At 37.3% G+C, this 22591-nt stretch overlaps 1 protein-coding gene across 1 annotated transcript in view; it reads right to left on the bottom strand.

Annotated features, from left to right (window-relative positions):
• The window catches only part of NAV3 (neuron navigator 3), a 182246-nt gene that overhangs the window by 4508 nt on the left and 155147 nt on the right, over positions 1–22591 (bottom strand). Inside the window, exons 22-35 of the mRNA XM_041409852.1 lie at positions 22342–22453; positions 21154–21275; positions 19164–19336; positions 16708–16861; positions 13605–13779; positions 9743–9840; positions 9023–9118; positions 8594–8762; positions 7627–7862; positions 5511–5665; positions 4552–4623; positions 3922–4118; positions 3188–3306; positions 336–539 (exon numbers count right to left, since the gene is read on the bottom strand). Coding sequence (XP_041265786.1) covers positions 336–539; positions 3188–3306; positions 3922–4118; positions 4552–4623; positions 5511–5665; positions 7627–7862; positions 8594–8762; positions 9023–9118; positions 9743–9840; positions 13605–13779; positions 16708–16861; positions 19164–19336; positions 21154–21275; positions 22342–22453 — 2082 coding nt within the window. The remainder of the gene's footprint in view (positions 1–335; positions 540–3187; positions 3307–3921; positions 4119–4551; positions 4624–5510; positions 5666–7626; positions 7863–8593; positions 8763–9022; positions 9119–9742; positions 9841–13604; positions 13780–16707; positions 16862–19163; positions 19337–21153; positions 21276–22341; positions 22454–22591) is intronic.

The following is a 22591-nucleotide window of genomic DNA, read 5'->3' as shown; positions in this document are numbered from 1 at the left end:
GAAGAAAGATATTTTCATGATAAAACTGATTAATAAGCTGCTGAAGAGTGGATCCCAAACAATGTAATGATGAAGACCTGATACATGGTACCAGATACCAGATACATCTGGGCAGAAGGGAAATAGAAACAATGTAAGGACATATTAATGTGTTGGTGATACATGCCCTCCCACTTCCTTTAATTTTCAACATTTTCATAAATTATAGGAGAATTTATTTTAAAAGCCTATTCTGGAACAGGTGCACAGTACTTTTTTTACTGCACAGTGTACAGTCTAATATGTGAGAGTGAAATGCATACTGAAAAGCCTTTTCCCAAAAGTTTGAATCTTACCAAGGGATCCCCCTCTGTATCAGTCTGCGGAACGTGCTTAGAGGTTGTTCCTTCTTTTGCTGATGCATAACCTTCATAACCAACATCTTCGGGCCTTAACTGCAGTAGTGATGGCCACTCATGCTGTAGAGTTGCAGAGCTCCATGGATAGGTATCAGCTACCCACTTGGAGGGATCCTCCCAGGGTGCCCTCTTACCATACATCTGCATTATGGATATAACACAGGTAAGTATTTCACAGACTTTTCAGTACCACTTGTAACAGCAGAAAAAAATGTCATCACAAATATCAAAACCATTTTAGAAAAAGATTTGCTTTCAAATGTTCTCAGTACTCAGGTAAAATAAGATCTTAAGGAGATTGGATCATCTCCACTAATGATTCTTCACTACACAGAGTGGCTGCAAGTTGGAAAATGCTCCATAACTAGTGACACTTGTAGACAACAGCAAGTGCTTGATACAATGTGAAATGAGACCTCCAGGTATTTTGCTTAAGGCATATCAGGGAAATTAACACAGACCTATCAAAAGCATTTAAGTTAATTGGATTTTGTTTGAAGTGATTAGAAGTACAGATTGTTCACTTCTAGAAAAATGAGATGCTGAAGCAGACATCTGTCCACATCCTAAATGTGATAACTTTCAGAACATTAAGATAAGAACTTCATAAGGGATATATTTTTCCTCACTGGGAAGCATAAAATGTTTAGGTATCTGAGGGGAGGACAGAGGAAGAATGAGAATGTCGTAATTTTAAGAGATGTAGTAGCATCCTCACTAAAATTTACCCCTCTCTGTATTGCTGTTCACAAGCAGCATGTTAAATAAGAGCCCCTTGGTAGCTGCTTAAAAGATTTCCTTTTGCTGTCACAATGATACACTGGGATGGGGAGCCATCCACCAGGGCTTTTTGGAATTTCTCCTGCCTCAGTGTCATGCAATCCAAGGAACACTATGCTATTGGCAGGGCATGCCCTCATGGAGGATATAGGTGGGCTGCACTCCTCAAGAGAGTACAACAGGGGAGGACTTTAGTGACAAAGGCAGAAGAATGGGTTGTGCTTATGACTGCAACACCTGCTTCCAGGCAGGTGAATGCACAGCTTCAGGTTAGGCAGCCAAGTTCTCTGTATTAGGCATAGAGATACTCAGACTTTTTCTGCCCTGCACTGAGGCTAGGCTGCTACAAAAGGGATTTGCCTAAATAAGCCAAGAGAAATGTTTCTCAGAGGTAGCAGGCTAACTCCAGGCTGTAGCACTTCCCTTCATCTGAGATTAACAGCGACTAAATATTTTCTGGAATCTAGAGCAAGGCTTGTAAATCCTATGTCTGACAAGTGAGTTTGCAAAGTACCTGACCAGAAGGGAAGTTTTTATCCATCTTTGGTTCCAGGAACACTTAATTATATGATATAAAAATTTCTGTTTATTATTAATAACTTTGTTCTATGGAAGTCATCCAAAGCACCTAAAAATTGGTACAGCTCATGAAACAAACATATTTTCTTCTATATGCTGCCATCTTCTGCTGCAAAACTGAAGTGTTCCTTTAAGCAGTTACCCTGTCTGCTTGGGAAAATATGAGCATGAAGAATATCACTGCATTTTTATAGCTGGTCTAAACAAGTGCTGTTAATCTCACCGTGGCTGTTCCATCAAATGTTTGGCAGTATTCTGCACAAGGCATAAACACTGTAATTCCCAGAGAGATAAGCAGTTTTAGGAAAGCATGAGATATTTAACAGGGAAGATTCTAAACCTCCATTGCATCAGTATGTCACTGTGTCAATACAGGTGATAAAGAAACTGCAGCTGCTTACACAGTTCTTTGCCTAGCCCATAACAATCTTCCCTGAACTATACAGTAATATCTTTTGGTGTCATGTGTGGAAAAAAAAAGTCTTTCCACAAGGCATATTGTTAGAGGACATACAATTGCCTTGCATAAACCAAGAAAAAAAGGAAAAGGGAGAAAGCAAATTGAAGACTGAAGGGGGGGTGGGGGGTGGGGGGAATACAAAAAATGAGAGAATGGATTAATGTAAATATTTAGGTTTCCTCCAAAGATGTGGAATTACCCAAAATCCTAACCTCCTCTGGTATAACTTGGAGAGTTTTCCTCCTGGTGAAGACCTAATTGCAACCTTCCAGGGGGCTTATAAAAATGAGGGGGAACAACATTTTAATGTGGGCAGATAGTGTTAGGACAAACGGAGAATGGTTTTAAACTAACACAGGAGAGATTTTAGATTAGATGTTAGGACAAAATTCTTTACAGTAAGGGTGGTGAGGCACTGGAAAAAGCTGCCCAGAAAAGTTGTGGATGCGCCATCCCTGGAAGTGTTCAAGGCCAGGAATTAGATATCTTTTAGGTCCCTTCCAATCCAAGCCTTTCTATGATTCTATGAAAACAAATTTGTTCACAAACTTTTCCCCACAAATCTGTGTGCCTACATGGGTATGTAGGTGGTAGGAGCTATTTTCTGGCACCAGTGTAAAGCTCATTAACTGTTCCATTCAGGGGTAGGCTGAGACTGCCTTGACTCAGAGTGATAATCTGAGCTGTATTTAACCATGCTGGGAACTCTTTAAACAATGGAAAAAACCCACCTTCCTCCAGTCACAGACAGAAGAAAACCTCTTCATAAAATACAAGATATGCTTGTGCTGGACAGACAAAGCCAAATTATACACCAGAGTAAGAGAAGGCCAAAAGGAATTTGAATCTGCCTTCTATAACTCATCCTAAGATTTTCCTCTTGCAAATGCAACCAGGATGCACTGTTTAAAAACAGCTTGGAGAAAGCCTTTCAGCAATAAAAAAAATTGCTAGGAAACAAATGACATACCTGGAGTCCTTCTCTCACAGCTTCCAGAAGATATGGAACCAGGGAATAGTTCCAAAGGTCTGTGAACCACACTCTGGAGCCATCAACATCCATAGGGCAAGGGAGGAAGAGGCGGGGACCTGAGAAGTCAAGTTGTGCATTAGAAAAGGTATAACTGGGAAACACAATGAAAATAATCTTCTCAAAATTAAAAGAGCAGTACTGGAACAAGCTCAAGTTCAGAGAATACTAAAACAGGACTACATTAACAGTCTCCTGTTATTAAAAATGAACTGGTGTCACTTAGTGGAATTTTAGGCCCCAATGAACACTTACAAGTTTTATGGCAAAGCTATGTAAAAGCTGACATCTTTCCTAACATAGTTATTCCATTAAAGACCTCATGTTCAAGAGTTTTTATTGCTGTAATTATATTGCAGTGTGGAAGCAGGAGAAAATAATCAAGCTTAGGAAAGTTACTATCGGGGATTTTTTTTTTTTAATTTAGTTTGAAAATAGTGATATTTTACTTGAAATTATTTAGCAACAAAGAACTACCAGGAAATATACATACTCTCTCATTAAACCTTCAATTTTCTTTGAAATCTTGCTGACAACTAGACAAATTCCCCACACCTATGTTGTACTTCCCATTGAGACATGGAAACTTAAAAAAAATAATAATATATTCTTAACAAATCCCTAAAATGCTCAGCCTGCATCCTTATTTCAAACCATTCCAACAGTGGACTCACCAATGGTTACATCTGAAGAGCTGTGTGTTTCTAGGAAGCTGTTGAGATGATGCCATGTTTTGGGGATCCAGTCAATGATTTTCATGAGCTCGTTATTGCGTATGCTCTTTTCTATTTCAGTTTCAATCAGTTTCCTTCTCAGATATCTTCCTAAGAAACCTTTAACAGGCTCTGTATGATTAGCACACAGCACCCACCTGGGTAGAAGAGATAAATGTCAAGCAGCAACTACAAATACAAATAGCAAATACATTATTTCCTCTTCAACATATAGATGAAAGTAATGTCACAGAGTCTCATTAGTCAGCAAGTATAGCACTGCTCCAATAAACCTCATTATTGCTCACTGTTTCAATACAGCCACTTCAGGTTCCAGCAGGAATTCAAGACACTGCTGAAGACAAAATAAATGCAGAAATGCAATAATCTTCAGCAACTTGCTAGAGGTGCTAGACAGTATCTTATTTCTTTTACCATTCCCTAACATGATTCAGAGACCCATCAACAGAGGAGAGACACTGAAACTGAAATGTTCTTCTGTGATGAGACACAAGACCAATATTTGTCAAAGAACTGGGCACAGCAGGGAGCTGTGCAAACATGGCCACAGTAAACACAGAGTGAATGTACCTGAAATTGTGATGCATCTCCAGATTTGGTGAAGAAGAAACTCCTTGGTTCATGGTTCCAATAATATAGGGACTGGAAATATAAAAGCAGTAGGATTTTTTGAGGGAGAATTCATTCAAATATTCCTAGTATATTCCTTCTTACTATCTGCACTAGGCCAATTTCAAAAGATTCTGGGTGTACTATGGTCATAGATTTAAAATATTTCTGAAGTACCCTTGTTAAAATGTTTATTCCTGTATGATTTCCCTCTTGCACATATGTAGTTTACTAGTGCCCATCTGTAATGAAGAAATAAATAAAGCAACCCTGTCTTAATGTAACTCATGATTTGGCAGTACGCTTAGTTTTTTAATTTCAAAAGCCAGTGAATCTCATGAGTAAGACATTGCATGCAATGATTTTATGAAGGGAAGGCCCTATGATATCACTTTTACAGCAGAAATATCCAACATTATAGGCCAGTAAAAGTTCTAGAAAACATTATTTTTACTCCTGCTTGAGAATAAAGGACATTCAGCCACCTTTATAGTTCTTCACTGCTGCAGGAAAACTGTGAGAAGGGAAAATCTGCTAGATTCACAGCTGCTTCTGTATGGCATGGTTTATCACAAATTCCCCTATTACAATATGTAAACTGTTCTTATGGTACTAATGAGTTTGTGTGATCTGACAGGGTGCAATGGATAACACTAGAATTCAGTCAAGTGTTTAAGTATATTCTTAAATTTTGTGGTACATTTCCATCTCACTGAGAAGCATGGAAGTCATGTAAATGAGGCAAAGGAGACCTTCCTGGCTGAAAGGGGTTAAAATTATTGAAGCACATAACAGCCTTGCAGATGGTCTATGGGAGCATAAGTTTTCACTGGGACATTTTATTTTGCAAAATAACAAGCAGCTTTTACTGTTTTAATTGTAAAATCTGTGTGCAAGGAGAGAGAAAAGGTACTACTTACCATTTATTATATTTACAGTTGAGGAAACCATTGAAGATGTCACTTAGTGAACTGATGTGGTGGAGATTATCAAGAATTATGACGACAGGGAGGTCAGCACCATTGTTGTCAGCACTGCATTGCTCAGCTAAGTTTGCTAGATACTGTCGCAGATCCTTCAGCAGAATTAATAAAGAAAAACAAAATCACAAAAAAAAGTCCCAAGCCCAGAAAAGATTAATTTAATTAGATCATAGATGTAATTTCACTGGAAAAAAAAATTCAGAAAGATAAAATGACTGCTAAAGAGTTTTCCTCCTGTGGATCACTCAGCTGGAACTGCACAAGCAGGAAAACATGCTGCTTGCACAGGGCAACATTAAAGCTTCACGCTAGGAAAAAACAAAGATGCTAAACACAAGGCAAATGACTGAAGCATTCTGATTTGGGGGATACATTCCTTAGAAATTTTCTGGTAAAATATCTTATATCCAGAGGAAAATACATTGCAATAAAATATGCCATTTCCAATGGGCTGAGATGCTCATATTAATTTTTGGACCTTTGTTCTTCTGAGTGCCACATTTATATATCAAAACCCCACCACACTATCACACAATTTTGGTGTACTGAACTACTCCTTTAGGTATCTCCTTTCAGCATTCTCACTGAAAATCTGCCTGCCTTCTTGGAGATGCTTTATCACACCTCATAATAAAATTTGGTGTGTAAATTCTTCTTTCCTGTCAGCTGTCTGGCTGCTGTTTAGTGCAGCAGTAAAAGACAGCTTTCTACAATCCAAACATTTCATAATTTTGTCAACAGTTGCTCTTGAGAATTTGGGCTAGTCAAGTTCTACAGCTGTATCCCTAGAGGTATCTAATTTTGTCAGGGTTGGAAATGCTCAGTATTATGGACAAAGTTCCTATTGCCATTTTATTTTCTGGATCAAGGATAGCTGAATCTTTTCTTCTTTAATGGGAAGGTGCACCTTTTTTATTTCAAGAAAGATTTTTCTTTGCCTATGATCAATTCTCTCTCAGGGAACATTATCAGTTTCTTCCATGGAATAGTACCATCTATGTTATTCAAACACCTTTGGTATTTGACAATGTTGCTTTTTTGTTGTTGTTTTGTTTTTTTATCACAAACTCAAAAAATTCTATATGAATTTTGATAGAAGAAAAAGGGGGAAAAAATCCCAACCAATCCAATCCCAAAAACAACAATGAAACACCAAAACACACAGACCAAGCAATTTACTAGAAATCCAAAAGTTTGCTCTTTTATGGGACAATTTTCTTCACAGATGTGTACAGTATAACAAAAGAACACAAACACATTCTCTGCCAAAGTAAATGGCATCACAAATCCTCTGTATAAAGACAGTGAAAAGCAGTTTTTTTTTGCCAGAATGGTCCTTTTGCCCCCTTGGGATCTGTATGTTCTCCCTTCTTACGTTAGCATTCATTATGTTCTGTGCAAATCAGAAAGCTCCGGGCAAACCCTTTCATTTTTTTCCCCCCAGGAACCAAGTTAGAAGTACACTCAATTCAGTACAGCCAGGTGAATAGTATTATCTGTGGCTAGCACAGTAGTTCTGCCAGAAACCTGATAATATGAGCTATGTAAATCACTGGGAATGTGACATGATGTGTGAGGCAATTTCAGTACGGTCAGCTTCCTGACCAATGCACACCAGAAATCATGACAGTTGTATCTCCCCAGTGCTGATTAAGAAACTGAGCCCAAGACAGTAAATTCAAATCACTCCTTTGAAATCTTTGCTAACAAAGGCTGATGTTATCATCATAAAAAAGCAAGTTACACTAGTACTTCTACATAGCAAACCTTCTGACAAAAGAATTACAGACACTTCAAAAATTTAATTTACATAGGAGTTGGACTATGCATCTATACTTGAAGTTGGTTTCCTGAAGAGGGAAAAAATCGAGACTTCCTTGGCAGTGCTTCAATGATTTGTTTAGAACAGAAAGATCTGGTCCCTGTACATCACTGGGATTGAAGACTGAATTCTTGTAGGAAGAAATGGTAAATGAACAGCATAAGAGTACACATATTAAAGGAATCTGTTCTACAAACTGGGCAATAGATTTTATTTTCATCTGTAACTTACCTTGCTTGACTTGTGATCTATGTTAAAAGTTGCAATTGCATCCTCAGTTTTTTTTCTGCCAGATTTAGTTATAACATATTCAGCCAGCCTGTTAGCTAAATAGGTCTTTCCTGTGCCACTGGGTCCCGACAGAATAATTCTGCGATGCTCCATCAGTAAATTAAAGTACCGTTGGGTAATTGGCTTAGGAATTAATGTGTCAAACACAAAACTGTCCAAACTGTTTTCTTCTACTCCTGGGGATAAAAGAAAAGAAAAATGGCTTGTCTTATTCTTGCTAAGGTAGTTATTTGGCCCAGCATCTGGTGGCACCAGTGCTATGCCCAAAGCATGGCACTTAAATCAAATATTCTAAATCAAATCCTGCTAAAAACTTCTTTACTGTAGAAATACTGGTATCCTTCCACAAAAAATTAAACAGCGGTGGTGAGCTGAGATGAGTGGGAGAGATGCAAACAAAGTAAATGTGAAGAGAAGGCTCAGTGAGGCAAAGATATATGTTGCAGACTTTACTGGCAATGATCAAAAAAAAAGGTCAAAGTGACAGCCACAAGGGTTACCAGTTGTCACATCAGTGTATGTAAAGTCCTCCTGAAGGTCCCCTCTCCCCTCCAATAGCAAATCCCTAGAGCTTTTGAAATGTATAGAATTTTTCCTGTGGAACTGAATAAAGCATAAGTATTTCTCATCATAATCTCTGTTTTGGGGTTGGATTTTTGCCACTGTTTAGAAATCTGTACTTTATTGTGATTTGGCAGTCAGGCAGGGGAGCACAGATATTCTTAGATTTCCCTCAAAAGGCTGCAATAGATATTATGCAATGTCTTACAGACAGTTTATGTGATAAATGTGGCCTCAAACTAGAAACAATACAGAAAGGTCAGGTGTAAGAAAAATAATCATAAAAGGATAGGAAACTGCAGTGTAGAACTCTACAGAATCTGCAGAAGTATTCCTTGGGTTTTACCTTTCAGGTTCACAGTGATGACGTTATTCTCTCCAACCAGATATCCACAAGGCAGCAGTTCAGGCACTTCTAGGCTATGGGCTCTAGTTACATCCCCTATACAATAGCTAGCAATGCAGTCAGAGCTTAAACCCAGGCTAGTAGTTGGATCCACTCGAAAAATATACTCCTGAAATTATATGAAAACATAAGTAATAAAAATATTTATTGAATGAAAGCTATTTGGAAAACAAGCTACATTCATAAAAAAAAAAAAAAAAAAGAACTGCGACATTGAGAATAAAGCTTGATAGTGATTGGTGTTAGCTATATATCAAAAACACCTCAAAACAAAACAAAAACTTGGCAAGACAGCTCAAAGAATACAGAAGTTTTCTAAAGTGAAAAAGAAAATTGTAATAATACTTAAGCCAATTTTCAGTGTCTTACCTTAAAGAGACGTCTGATTACACCATCTAAAATATCCCATTTTGTTTTTCCACTGACACCAATTGATCCTATCAGGTATGCATGTGGCTTTTGATCCTGTAAAGAGAGATTTTTAGAAACTGGAGTAAAAATGGTGCTAATTAGTTTTCTATGAAGATTCATAGTTTTCCTCATGAAGAATATTATTTAGAATATGAGTTTACAACTTTGGTAATAAAGTCTGTGCCAGTAGGTATAGATTGTGTTACTTGGATACATCTTTATAAAGAAGGGAATACAGAAGGTTGTTCTGCTCTTTGATTGCATCTGTGTTTTTAAAGAGTTAACTAAAAATAAAGGTTGCACTGTATTTTTTATAACACAGAACGTGAAAACATGACAATATTATTTTTCAGCAGCAAATTCACAGTTGCACCCTAAGGAGACCAATACATAGATCTAATTTATAATGACTTAAAAACAGAGACAGAAAGTCCCAGGACATCTTACTACTAATTAAACTAAGAATTAGTAGTATCTAAGCCACCACAAAGGCAGAAAGAGGCCATATGGCATTAGTCTATGGAGTGTGCCTAACTGTATTGAGCATGGATGACAGAAGAGAGCTGCAATCTGTGGGATATTCCCCTTCAGTTCCTGGTTTAAAATATTGAAAAAAATTTGACACACTATATTCCAGCATTTGCTTGACTATAATTCTACTCTGGGTAATGCACTTACCTTGGCTCGACTATAGCCTTTGTTTATGGTGACTAAAATTTTGACACTATGACCTTCTTTGTGGAGTGCTCCATCAGTGACATCATCCAGCAAAATATCTACATTAAAAGAAGGGAAGCGATCAGTCTGAAAACATCAATTATGTTCACATCATCAGTTCAATATTTGTTCAAAGGATTTAAATGTTAAAAATTTGTTTAAAAAGAAAGGTTGCCATGATAACAACTTGCAATTGTTGTAATCTGTATTTATTCCTAATTCACCATTTCTGTTGGAGGCGAAAAGTTACAAGTTGTCAATTTTTGCAGGAATATTAGGAGTTTTAATCATGTAGAAATGGATAGAGAATCCACAAAAAATTAAAATCTTGCATTATAGTCTTGCCTTTGCTTTCTTTCTTGGAACTTTTTCAAAATTAGAATATGTACAGAAAGTAATGTTGTTTAAAAACTAAATTACATTTATGTCTTTGGGCACTCATTTGTGCCCTTTAGAATGTTGTACAAAGAGAAAACAAGAAATCCTTGCATTGATATTTTTTTCCTGTTAAGTTAAATAGCATTTAATTTCACTTTCCAGATGCTTCCTTTGCCTTCTGTACATATGGCATGGATAGAGTCCTTTCACCCCCACTAGAAAACCACTTTGGACTCCTCCAGAATATGGGACTCTGTTTTCAGCCATTCCTCTAAGGAAAGGCTTAATTTTTCTTGGAGGTGAAGAGTGATTTTGATCTGCTCTACACTGCTGTTTCTACCACCTCATTAACGGCTAAAATGAGAAAGCAGATGTATTCCTGTTAAAGGCTGGGCCTACAGCTTTATTGCAAGTGATAAAACTGCTGCTTTCTCCTAGAAGTTCTCTCTGAGATTTTACTGGTAGACATTTAAACTAACTGTAAAATTAGATGAGATTATGGATTTGCATTTTCTTCAAAGGCCAGCACAGTAATCCACTAACCTAAGCCCTGTTAATTATTAGTGTGAAAAACATTGCCTTCATGACATAGTCTGCACAAGGTCAGATTTCATCCAAATTAAATGAGGTCCCAGTAAGATTCAGTCACTTGTTCAAAGGAAAACCAAAGAAGGCTTATGAATATAATTTCACTAATGTATTAAAAATAAGTTTTCCTCTTAAAAGTTTGATAACTTACATCCAGATGTGGAATGTAGACTCTGCTGTTGTTTTGCAGGTTTTTTGGGGTTTTTTTTGTCTTGCTTTTTGTTTTTGGTTTTTGTTTTATTTGTTTGTTTTGGTTTTTTTTTTTTTTTCATTGAACAAAGAAGCTTTTTTATTTGTGGGTTTTAATATATCTATGCTTGTTTTATTCCAAGTAGACAGATTTTCTGTGTCACCACTGAATGTTTCACTTCACTTGTATTTTGGCATATTTGACAAACCTTTGAGAAACCTAAGAGGTTTGATAACGTCATCATCATAGCTTGTCTGAGGGCAAATTAAGATATGAAATTGTGATATCAAATTATGATGTGAAATTTTTCAATCTCTAAATGACCCTTATGCAGCCCTTTAAACTCATTCTTCTTTAAGTCTTTAGGAATGAGGAACCACTCCGTAGCAAAAGAACAAATTCCACTTTCTAAGAGCTCTCTCTGTCACTGATACAGGGGCTGAGAAGATGCCCAAGGGCCTCTAATTTCATGGTGGTACTAATTGTTTTAAGTACCCCCTGCCAGGTCTGCTTTTTAGGCATGCTATAATTATTTCAGTTCAATTCTTGTCAGAGCTCTGGCACTCTGGGCCAGTCTTGTACTGGTCCTTGTTTGCTCCTTTCACTCCAGTGACTGACTACTGACTGAAACAGGGGTGTCTGTGACCACCACACCCCTTCCCAGGTTGCCACTCACACTGATCCGCAGGGTATCATCATACCCTTAGGAAGTGACAGTGGACAGCTTGGTCATTTCCAGATGACCATGGTTGATTGAAGACATTGCTCCCAGAAAGTGCAATGGTATTTTTATAATATGAAGAGCCAAACCACTCAATTCTCTCAGCTTAATCCTCATCATGATTAACCTCCCCATATCTCAGGGACTTTTGTTCAGTAGTACTCCAGCTGTCTCAGAAATCCCACAAGACTTGGTGAGAAGCATTCACCCTTCCAAGTTCCCTGGCATTGCAACAAAATGATCATCACAATGATCAAAAATTCTAGATTCATGATCAAATTAAATTCTCCACTCCTCATTAGGCACTCTCATATCTTTAATTTCTTATAATGAAAAGTAATCACTTTTCTTGTGAGAAAAACAATTAGAACAATAACACACAAAATTATATAAAGTTTACAAAATAATAAAATCATTTAGGCTGGAAACACCCATCAAATCCAACCACTTCTCCCAGTCAACCTGTTCTCCTTCTTTCTTTCCCGTTTTCCTCTTTTTTTCTTCCAGCTTTTATTATTTCTATTCTTTTGCTGAACACTTCCTCCTAATTTTCTTTATTTTCATTCTTTTATCTTATCTTTTACCTTCCCTTTTCTTTCCCCTGTTCCTCTTCACCCATTGTATTCTCATCTAGTTCCCCCTCCTTCAGACCTTTCTTCCCACATGTTTATTACCGTATCTAGACAGAGTTAATGCCAATCAACAAAGTGCTAATGGCTGCTGCTCACGAGAGCATACATACATAACCACCGTATTGCAAAAAAAAAATCTTACTTTTTTTTTTGTTTGTTTTTGTTTGTTTATTTTTAATATGTGTGGATCTGTGAGCAGTTAATTTTTTCTCCCTGCTTTTGCAAGAGCCCATTGCATGTTGAGGCCTAGTTCAGGGTCCTCCATGCTAGAAGTTAAACCCTTCAAAGAGTTGTAATGTAAATAAAAAATATACCAATTTTCATACAAAATCTGATATTAACCAGAAAAAAATATTCAAATATCTGTGCAATCAATGACTGGCAAGATAATATGACTCACTGCCAATCCAAATGAAAGTCAGTTTGGCATATTCCCAGCTGTATTCTTGCCTAGACTCTTTCCACAATTATTAGCCACATTTTTATTGCTTCCAGAGACTGCATTATAATTTCTGTGGCGTCTATGCTAATGAGTGCTGCTTTGCTCCTGCTTTACTCCTGGTTCTAATGTTAGAGACAGCACTTCTGTTTCTTGGCTACTTTATCAAACCTAATGTAGAAGGCTTATTATCATAAACTCCATGACATGGAAAATAATCAGATTTTAATGTTCAGGATGTAGACCAAACTTCTGCTTGCTTTCCTTCATTCACAGCAGACAATGAGAGTGCCTAATAGATCAGGAAGGGTTTGGCTCCTGTGATAAATGGTGATTTGGTCAAACATGGGCTAGCTAGCTGTACCAAATTAAAAATATGTAAGGGATAAAGCTAACTGAGACCACCTTCTGCCTTAGCTGCAAACATGAAGGGAGCTAACTGAATGATTAAAGACCTGTAAACAAAAAGAAGAGAGTTTCACATACTATACTCATATTTATCCCATATTGGCAAAATAATATATCAACACAGTTGTAATGTATACTTCAACAGATATTTCTTTTCAAAGAAATTGTAAACTGGATGACCGAAGAGTATTATAACCTACATTGTCAGAGAGCATCATAGCTAGGAACAAAGCAAACATAATGAACTGTCTGTTACTGCTGCTTAGGGGCTTCTAAAAGCTATATTTCAGACATGACCACCAGCATTCTTCCTCTTCTCTGTTACTGACTGCATACCTTGTGTTAACCTGAATGAATTAAACCTGAGGCGTTTTAATTTCCAGTCGTGCTTCTCCTATGCAGCTCATTAAGGGGCTGAAAAATTCTTATAAACTGCTGAGGCATGCATGTGTCCAAAGTATGTTTACCTGATGTAACAGATTCTGTGATGTTTAAGTTGTTCAGAGAAAGTCCCAGTGACTGCCGTGATGAAGAAGATGATGTGCTGCTTGATGACTCTGATGATGGCCGGGCAGGCTTCCCGGTATTTCCAGTCTCTGCCTTTAAGCGATCATTCTCAGCTTTCAGTATCTCAATCTCATTCTACACACAATAGAAATCAACACCAAAGCACAGGAGATTATTCTTTTGGAAAACCAGCATTGGTGGCTAGTCTGGTGATGCTGTTCCCCTGACCCAGTTAACTGGTTTACCACTTAGACAACAGAGATATAACACAGTGAAAACTGGTTTGCCTTTACTTCTTAAATGAATAAACAATAACCCAATAACCTTGTTTTAGATTTTGCCTCAAGATAGATCCTAAACAATATCAGCTTCAAGCTTTTGTGCTTATTGTACTGTTGACCATAATGTGAGTGTGGTTAGAATTTTTCCAGCTATCCCCTTTTTTTTCAGCTGCTTTCTATTGTCAAATACCTAAGGTAACAGTTAAGAAAGTTAATGAATATATCAATGTTTCTAAAGTCACAGAAAATTATAACTGCCATTGAATATAAAATTTAAGCATTAACTTCACAAAGAAATTAAATTAAAAATGAAAAATTAGAAATTGATAGTTTAACAGTTTCATAACCCTTCTTGCTATCAAATAAGGTATTTTCATCATTCAAACAGGGGATTGTTAACATAGCAGTGAGCAAAGTCCCTCTGATGAAAACAGACAGTGACAGATGAATCAGAACAACTGGATTTTTTTAGCTAAATCCTCTGTGCTGCCAAGTGATTATTGAATGTACAATAATAAAAGGAAAACTTAGCCTGAGAACAGCCTGGTACCATCTAAATCTAGCTTCCAGTTGCTTCACAAAGTGCATTACAAAGCAACTGCTTATTCTTGCAGATGGCTCTGCACATCAAATTTATTTCTACATTCACATCACCCTGCTACAAGTCTCACTTTTTTAATGGAGGTTGCACAGCTGTATTATACAAGTAAAAACATAAGGGATAGATAGCATCATAAAAAACCCTGCTTCAGCTACAAAAAGATTAGATCACATACACACAGTTGAGAAGACAGTGAAAGGGAAGGGACAAACCAAAATAATAGTAATAGAAGGCAATAGATGGGTGTATCAGTTTAGTCTAGGGTTCAAATCAGGAGCCATTCTGCAATTTATGCTGATTAATTACACAGCTCTTAGCAGTCTTCCATTCACCTGAGCTTTAGGTTTTTAAGGTGCTTTGAATCTAAAAATATTCATGTATCACTTCTACCATCCTGTTTTCTCCCCTTACCAATCCTCATCAATCCTCTAAAATATCACAGTTTGGCAACTGTGGCCAAGGCAACCGCCTGCTCTTTCAGGTGAACTTCAGAAATGGTGATTACCAGTAACAGCATCTCAACTAGTTGCCTCTGTCCAGATTTGACAAAGTTCAGACTTTGGAGAACTGTGCCCACAGCAGACTCCTCCCTGTGGGGAGTTCACCTGACTCAGGCACTCATCTCCCAATATGAGACTGTCATCAGATGATAAGCCTTCACATCCTTTTTTCCACTGCTGCAATTAACTGCATTCTATTCCTCACAGCTCCTTTAAACCCTTCAGTGCTTTGAGATCAATGCCTTACTTATGTCTGGACAAATGAAACCATATTTATGGACCAGTTCTTGATAAGTCTTCCCTCTAATTGAAGTTCAACCAAATATCCCACAGTAATATTGGTACCTAGTGGTGTGAGCACCTGGGAGGATGGCAGGTATCATGGATGAGATGTTTAAAGATCTGTCTGAGACTGATACAGGCATTGTGTAAACAAAGAGGTCTAGAAAAGACATCAAGCACACCATTTCTGTAGTTATGAAATTAGGTGCCATAGGCATCTACACACAAGTGCCTAAAGGTGCACCTGACCTAAGTATCCAACACAGAGCAATTCAGCTGGCAAGGCACTGGGCTGGATTCAGCTGTGCCAATGTGGATTTCCAGTGGCATGATAAATATGGTCTTCCATGGAAGAATGCTAAACCTTCATGTCCTGTGCAGATGTAAATACTTGAGGTTGGTTCAAATGGTAAGGAGTGCCTATGCTCAAGGAACTCCATTTCACCTTCTGAGGAACTCCATTTCACCTTCTGTACCTATTTCGGGGTTCAGGATAGCTCTTTAGCCCCCACTACTACAGGACTAAAACTGGATTGACTACAACAGAAGTTTATCATGCAGCTCATTCCCAGACTTTTAAATGTAGACAATTCTGTCTCATCCTGAATCCCCAGCCCATGGACTTGATTCTGTTCCCCAAATACAGATTTACAGCGCCTTCAGGGATGACACAGGTATCCTATCTGCCAATCTGAAGGGCCCAATTCCACTGAAGGATTTATGTCACAATGTGTGGATATTATAGGTAGTTTTGGACACCCACCGTGGTACTGGGGATTTGCATGTAAGCAACAGAATCAAGTCCCATAAAGCTCTGTGCTCCACTGAAGAACACTGCCATTCTTTTTGCACCCTTTCAGCCTCATGAAAGGGAAAATCTTCTAATGAAAAAATATGTTCACAAAGGAATTGGGGCAGTGTAACAAAACAATGTAGTAAAATTTTATGATGCTGGATACAGTAATTAGATCAATTTTACATTCTTTGCCTTGGCAAGACATGACTGAGTTAGGAAACAGAAATGATGAAAGAGTATGCACATAATATCCTGGCCCCCTCCATGGCTCAAGGATTTAAAACGCTGTAGAAATCACTTTTTGATCTGCTTCTCTGTCATGTTGCTAACCCCAGTTATAGGCTTGAGATAATAAATATCCTTTGGGCAGGGATTATGTCTTCTTCCATATCTCTTAAACATATTTTAGCTATTAATATATATGCTAAGAATGTCTTTATTATAAGGTGAGCACTTATCCTACCCATCCTTCAGAAGAACTGTCAGTCCAGCAATTTACTTTTAATAGACAGTTTTTTGGTGCCTGAAACAAAGTCCTGGGAAAGGAAACCCACCAGTCATACCTTTGGTGTGCATCTCTGTCATCAAAACTACTGCACTGACCTGCATGCGGTTCATGGCTTCCCGGATCTGATCCAGATGGTGTGCAGAGCTGAGGGCTTCCAGACGAATATCCGTTAATTTGAGCTCCTTCTCCCTCAGCTCGCTTTTTAGCTGAAGAATAATTTCAGCCTCTGCCTCTGTGCACTCACAGATCCTAAAGAGGAGCAGGAAACAGGCAGGAGATTAAAGGAATGCTCTCTCCCCAAAGCAGTGTCATTATTAAATATCAAAGAACAGAAAAATGCTTGCTGCTGGTGAAACCTATGAGTGAAGAAAGAAACTTATCAAAGAAACTTGAAAATTATCAAACTGCAAATTAAAAGAGGAAAAAAAAAAAGCCCTCTCCAAAAGAAGTGATCAGATTGCTTTATAGCTTTTTATTTTAGCTCACTATTGTGAAAAACAAATTCTTAACTACTTTTCAGGTATCTTTGAGTGACTATCATCCATTGGTTTTAATTGGATTTTATACTCACATAATTTCTTTGGTGCAAAGTTTATGATTTGTCTACATAACAGTAGTCAGAAGTGAAGTGTGCTGATTAAACTGTACTGCTGATATTTATTATTTGTTAGGCATCAGTATTTTTCTCTGACATGAATATTACGCAAAGGGACAGTCCTTGAATTTATAGTCTAGAAGATTTTGATCTGTAATGGTTTTGATTTGTGATGGCTGATGTTTTGCCTATACTCTGTGATTTTGTAATGTACTATATATGAAATCATGTGGGTTAGTTTTTGTCTTTTTCCCTTAAAGACTGGATTACCATGTGGTTATTTCTCATAAGCATTTATTTTGAAGGAAGAAACCATTATAGTGTAAGAAAAGATTGAAACATGATTGTCTCAGGGACCCACAATGGTCCAGCTCTCCTGTCAGATTGTTCTGCCTCTTTGTATCATCAGAACCACCAGTAGAAAATAAAACACTAAACTTTGGCTTCATTGCTACACTGAGCAGTATTTCCAGTCAATTCAGTAAATGTTATTTGTTCTTTATTACTGTGACTATAAATAGTTAATTTTTTCAGAAAAATTTCAATATGAAAAGTATTTTATGAAAATAAGTATTATTATTGTGATTATTACTGCTAATATTAAAAAAAAATAAGAAAGAAACAAAGGTCAGCATTTAATTGCTAGAATGCATGCAAACGCATTTTGGGAAAGAAGATGCAGCACTCTTCAGGTCAGCAGCTGGGTACACAACTCCATGCCCCACACTCAGTTTTACCGGGATCTATGCTTGTAGATCACGCGACCATTTTGCCTTTTCTTTGATGCCCAGACTAGAGGTGACCTGCACACACATGTACTAGACAGATGCAATTGGAAGAAAGTAAAGGGAATGGTTTAGAACGCGAGACTCCATCAAGAAAATATATGAAGAAATTATAAGCAAAGGGAAGATGAAGTTCATGGCAAATAAAATACATGTCAAATAGAGGAAGAAAAATAATGAATATCATTCAAAACATGCTTAAATATTTTAAATGGGATTAAAGATTAAGAAAGATATACATTGGGATTTTTTTTCCCTGCATATTATGGTACAGCTCCTTCTGTGATGTGTCCACACCTGCCTATGCTAAGCAAATCAGAAATGAAATTTTATTTCCATGCATATTCCATTTATTATCTAATAAAACAGTCATGAGACTAGAATGCCTTGAGTGCCTTAAGGAAAAGTAATTGTGACCTGATTATTCTCAATTAGGAGAAGAAAAGTAAAGCTAGCATCCGCAATAGGCATTTTTTGGTTGAAAGAGGTTGATTACCCCATATTAGAAAGAGTTATGAGTTTATCAGAATGAAAAAAAGAGCAGAGGAATATGAGAAAGAGCTGGGAACTCTGTAAGAACATATCAGATATTCAAAAAATACTGAAGAAATCGGACAGCTGTTGACTGATGACTTTTTCTCAGACCTGAAACCTTCAGGGTAGTGATTTGAATAAAATATAAAAGTAAAAATCCCACAAAAAATTCAAGCTGATAAAAGAGGGGAAATAGATTAAAAATTATATACATCAGTAGCTACAAAGTAGATAAAGTAATAACAGGAGGAATGAGTATATTGTAAAAATTAATAAAAATATGTATTTTAGAATTTTTTATTTTTACAATGTCATGAAAAAAGGTAACAAAGAAATGTTAGCATTTGGCTTTTGCTAAGTGGATATGATAAAGTTCCTAATGGTGCAGGGAGAGCACAAAATAAGCTTTTCGAAGTTTGTATAGCTAGGTGATTTTGGGTAAAATCTGTGAAAGGATGAAAGATTAGGACTGAATAAAAACCTGCTGCAGAACCAGTGTGTAAATGGCAAAGCTCACGAGAAATCGGGCAAATGGATGTAGCTCAGGATTAGAAGATCGCAGCTGTTGACAATGGCTTCTGAACTGCAAACGGCCACACTGCTTCCCAGCCCATCCTGTGTGCCAAGAGACACTTACGCAGATGCTGACTGTGATGGTTTCATCGATGTTGTTGCACACTCCCCTGAGCTGTGGGGCAATTTAGGTGAGGAAGGAAGGGAGGAATCTGTCAGCTCTTCTATGTCTGAATGTGAGGAAGGAGGTTTGGTGGACTTTTTCTTTCCAAAGGCCTGTTTGAAAGAGCTTCTTAGCTGGAAAATAAATACAGAGCAAGATTATTTTCCTCATCACGGCACTTTGGGTGCAGCTCATGTTTTGAAGAGTTAGTTTGCAGATGCCATCCTAGCCACTGCCTGAGGTCAGTATGCAGAAGCAAGGTATTAACATATGCAACACAGTATCTCTAAAAACATGATACAGTGCTTTGTTTTGACTTTATTAATCCAGCGCAGTGCAGAAGTAATGCTATGGGAAAAGTGCAGGACCGAGTGGTACAGCTATTGGGGAGGGGTGCTCATTTAAAGCCATTAAGCCCCAGTGGAATCCCATTCCCATGGCATTCCCTTCAAGGGGTGGCTTTAAATAACCACTTTGCATCTAGGTACAGGCAGAACTAAATGCTGAAATCAAAAGATCAGTCCAATTTACAGGGTTTGCCAATTTATTTTCCCCATTAAAACTTTGAACGGTCAAACTATGCAAATGTTACGATTTGGATCCCAATCAAGAGGATCTAAGCAGGAACATGAGGTTTGCCTTGTTGTACTATTGAGAAGAATGTTAGCTGAAAGGTATACACTGTTTGTTGCAGATTCCTTTAGAGTGGTAAGATCTCTGAACATACAAGCATTGCCTTTTCCCTCTAGAAGCTTGTAACCAGTATTGAAAAGGGACAGAATAGCCAAAGAGCCATTTATTTCAGAAGCCATGTTGCAACAGTTTTGTCTGCAGTTAAAATTAACTATCTCATTTGTTCATACCTTTGTCTAAATACAGAACTTATTCATTTTAGGAAAAATACAGGTTGTATTTTTATTTTCTGAGAGTTGTTCTAATCAAAACTGTACAGAACACAATGACCAGCTGGTTCCTCTATGAAAAAATGAAGACTTCAAACACATTATTCTCATGGTATAATTGGAGAGTGGGGAGTGTGACCACTGATCTTAATGAGAAACAATATTTAAGTCCTTTCCAGCTCATGATGTCTGAAGAGAAAGAAATGGATTTTGGCTACACTCCCCCTTTCTATAGCCTAAACTTCGAGATTAAAATGAATAAAGACAAACTTAGAAGACATACAGGATAATCTGGTTTTAGAAGGTATAAAAGCCTACTGCCAAAATAAATAGCAATCATGCCAAGATAGGGTTTTTTATAGATGCATGCCAACTTTTCCATGGTTTATATTCACCTCACTTCCTCTAGAGTTCACCTTGCAGAAACATGAAAGAGTGTGGAATTACAAATCAAGGGAATGAAGGCTCATCAGTATTTTAAAACAAATGTTTATGCAGATAATATTTTTAAAACAATAAAAACATATTTTCTGATTCTTTACTGAAAGTATTTAATTAAATCTTTAGCAGTATGTGGTATTTGTATGTTCTGGTTCAGCAACATCTTAATTTCTTTAAACACTGTAGTATTTTTAAGTGAGAATTCCTAACTGATTTCAACTCCCTCCATAGCTGGGTAAAATATTTGAGTCAAGCTTTTGTACCAAACTCCAACTGAAGAAAAATCAAACAGGGTTTCAATGCGGCCCAGAGGTAGTTTTTAGTCAGAACAGCTATTTTAAATTTATGTTGTGGTTGTTTTCTTATTGTTGCAATTGTAGCTTGCACTTTTGTTTGTTTTAATTACTCTGACTTATGCAAATAAAACCCTGCTGATATTCAATAATTTTTAGTTTGCTGGTAGCTTCACAGTATGGATACACATGAATTTCTTGATATCCATCTGGCCCCACAAGAACATTGCAGATGAAATGGACCATTATGTTAACTCAGACACTAGGAAGTGACATAATGGCTAAAAGTGAGGCTTAAACCTGCTGAGTACTCACCCAGTTTTTCTTTTTCTTTTTTTTGGAATCAGCATCATTACCACTGCCAATACTGGAATGACTTGTAGCACTGTTGATACTGGAAACGCTTTCTGAAGAATGTTGCCGCCTTATACGTAAATCTAAAGAAAAGAAGTCACTGTGAAATCTGCTTCAATATAATAATAATAATAATAATAATAATAATAATAATAATAATAAGCACATGGTTTACTCAACATTTCAGTGCCACATGTACTACAGTTCTGAGGAGTGTAGGCACTGCTCAATTTGCAGCAGCCCTAATCAGCGTTCAGATGCTACCTTCTAATATACCATGATGGAAAGAAACAGGCAGGGGTGCATTAAAAATTAATGAAACAAAATAACCAAGAAGTGGAGAATATTAAAAATGGTTGGTGCGGCTTCTGAGTTTCAATTTCTTAAAAGTCTCTGATGACTATATCTTAATCACTGGAAATTATTCCTGCAGAACATGCCCACTAATACCAAGGGAAATTACTTTTTAGATTATTTTCTACTTCCTAGAAATTTGCTTTGCTACACTGAAGTCATGCAGTGAAATGACCTTAAGGTAAACACCTAAATAATGACCTCTCTAATGGAAGATCAATAACACTCTCAAAAAACGCATACCGTGATTTTTTTTCCAAGCAATTCCTTTGCTGTTGCTTATCAGCAGGCACTTTTGAAGAACATATTTATCATGGAATATCAGCCTAACTGCAATGACAAATTAATTTGACATCTGGAATTTAAAACCTGCTTTCCCACACTGATTTAGAACCTCATGAAGGAGCTGAGCTTCTGTCAGTCTGTCTCACCAATGAGAACAACAATTTAACAAAGCTACAACTTTGACTGGATTCCCAAGCTACAACCATGTTATACCATAAGACCTCACTTGTGTCTTGGGTGTACTTCATTAATCAGTTGCAGGGACACAGTTAACTCTTGATCAATTGCTGGCCACCCAGCTCTAAGAAGATAAAGCTCCAGGAACTTCGGCAGACAGGAAACTTGTGCAAGGTTTCCAGCTCTGAAAATACCACAAGTATGCCTACCATTCACTTCAGAATGTGCTTTGCCTTGCAACAGAGTTCCCAAACAACAGAAAAGTAGTGACTTAAGGGTTTTTTTTGCCTGGGGAGAACTTCTGCATTTATTTTGATAACGACAAACCCATACCTTTGTGGGTATGATCGGGGCCATTCAAGGCTCCTTGAATAGCAGCTTGTGCAGCAGAATTCTGAGCTTTCAACATTTCAATGGTTTCCCTTAGCTCTATAAGCTCAGATTCCTGTGGGAAGAGCAAAGACAGATCAAAATAATAGCAAAATGAACAATGTTTGTCTAATCTAAAAGAAAAAATTGCAAGAGAAGTGAGTTCAAATTAAAGATCATGGACTGTTTGGGTGAACAATGAGGGCAACAATAG

The sequence above is a fragment of the Onychostruthus taczanowskii genome, unplaced genomic scaffold (genome assembly GCF_017590055.1).
Source record: "Onychostruthus taczanowskii isolate IOZ18803 unplaced genomic scaffold, ASM1759005v1 scaffold31, whole genome shotgun sequence".
In the NCBI taxonomy this organism is placed as follows: domain Eukaryota; kingdom Metazoa; phylum Chordata; class Aves; order Passeriformes; family Passeridae; genus Onychostruthus; species Onychostruthus taczanowskii.
This window is presented reverse-complemented; position numbering and strand designations above follow the sequence as displayed.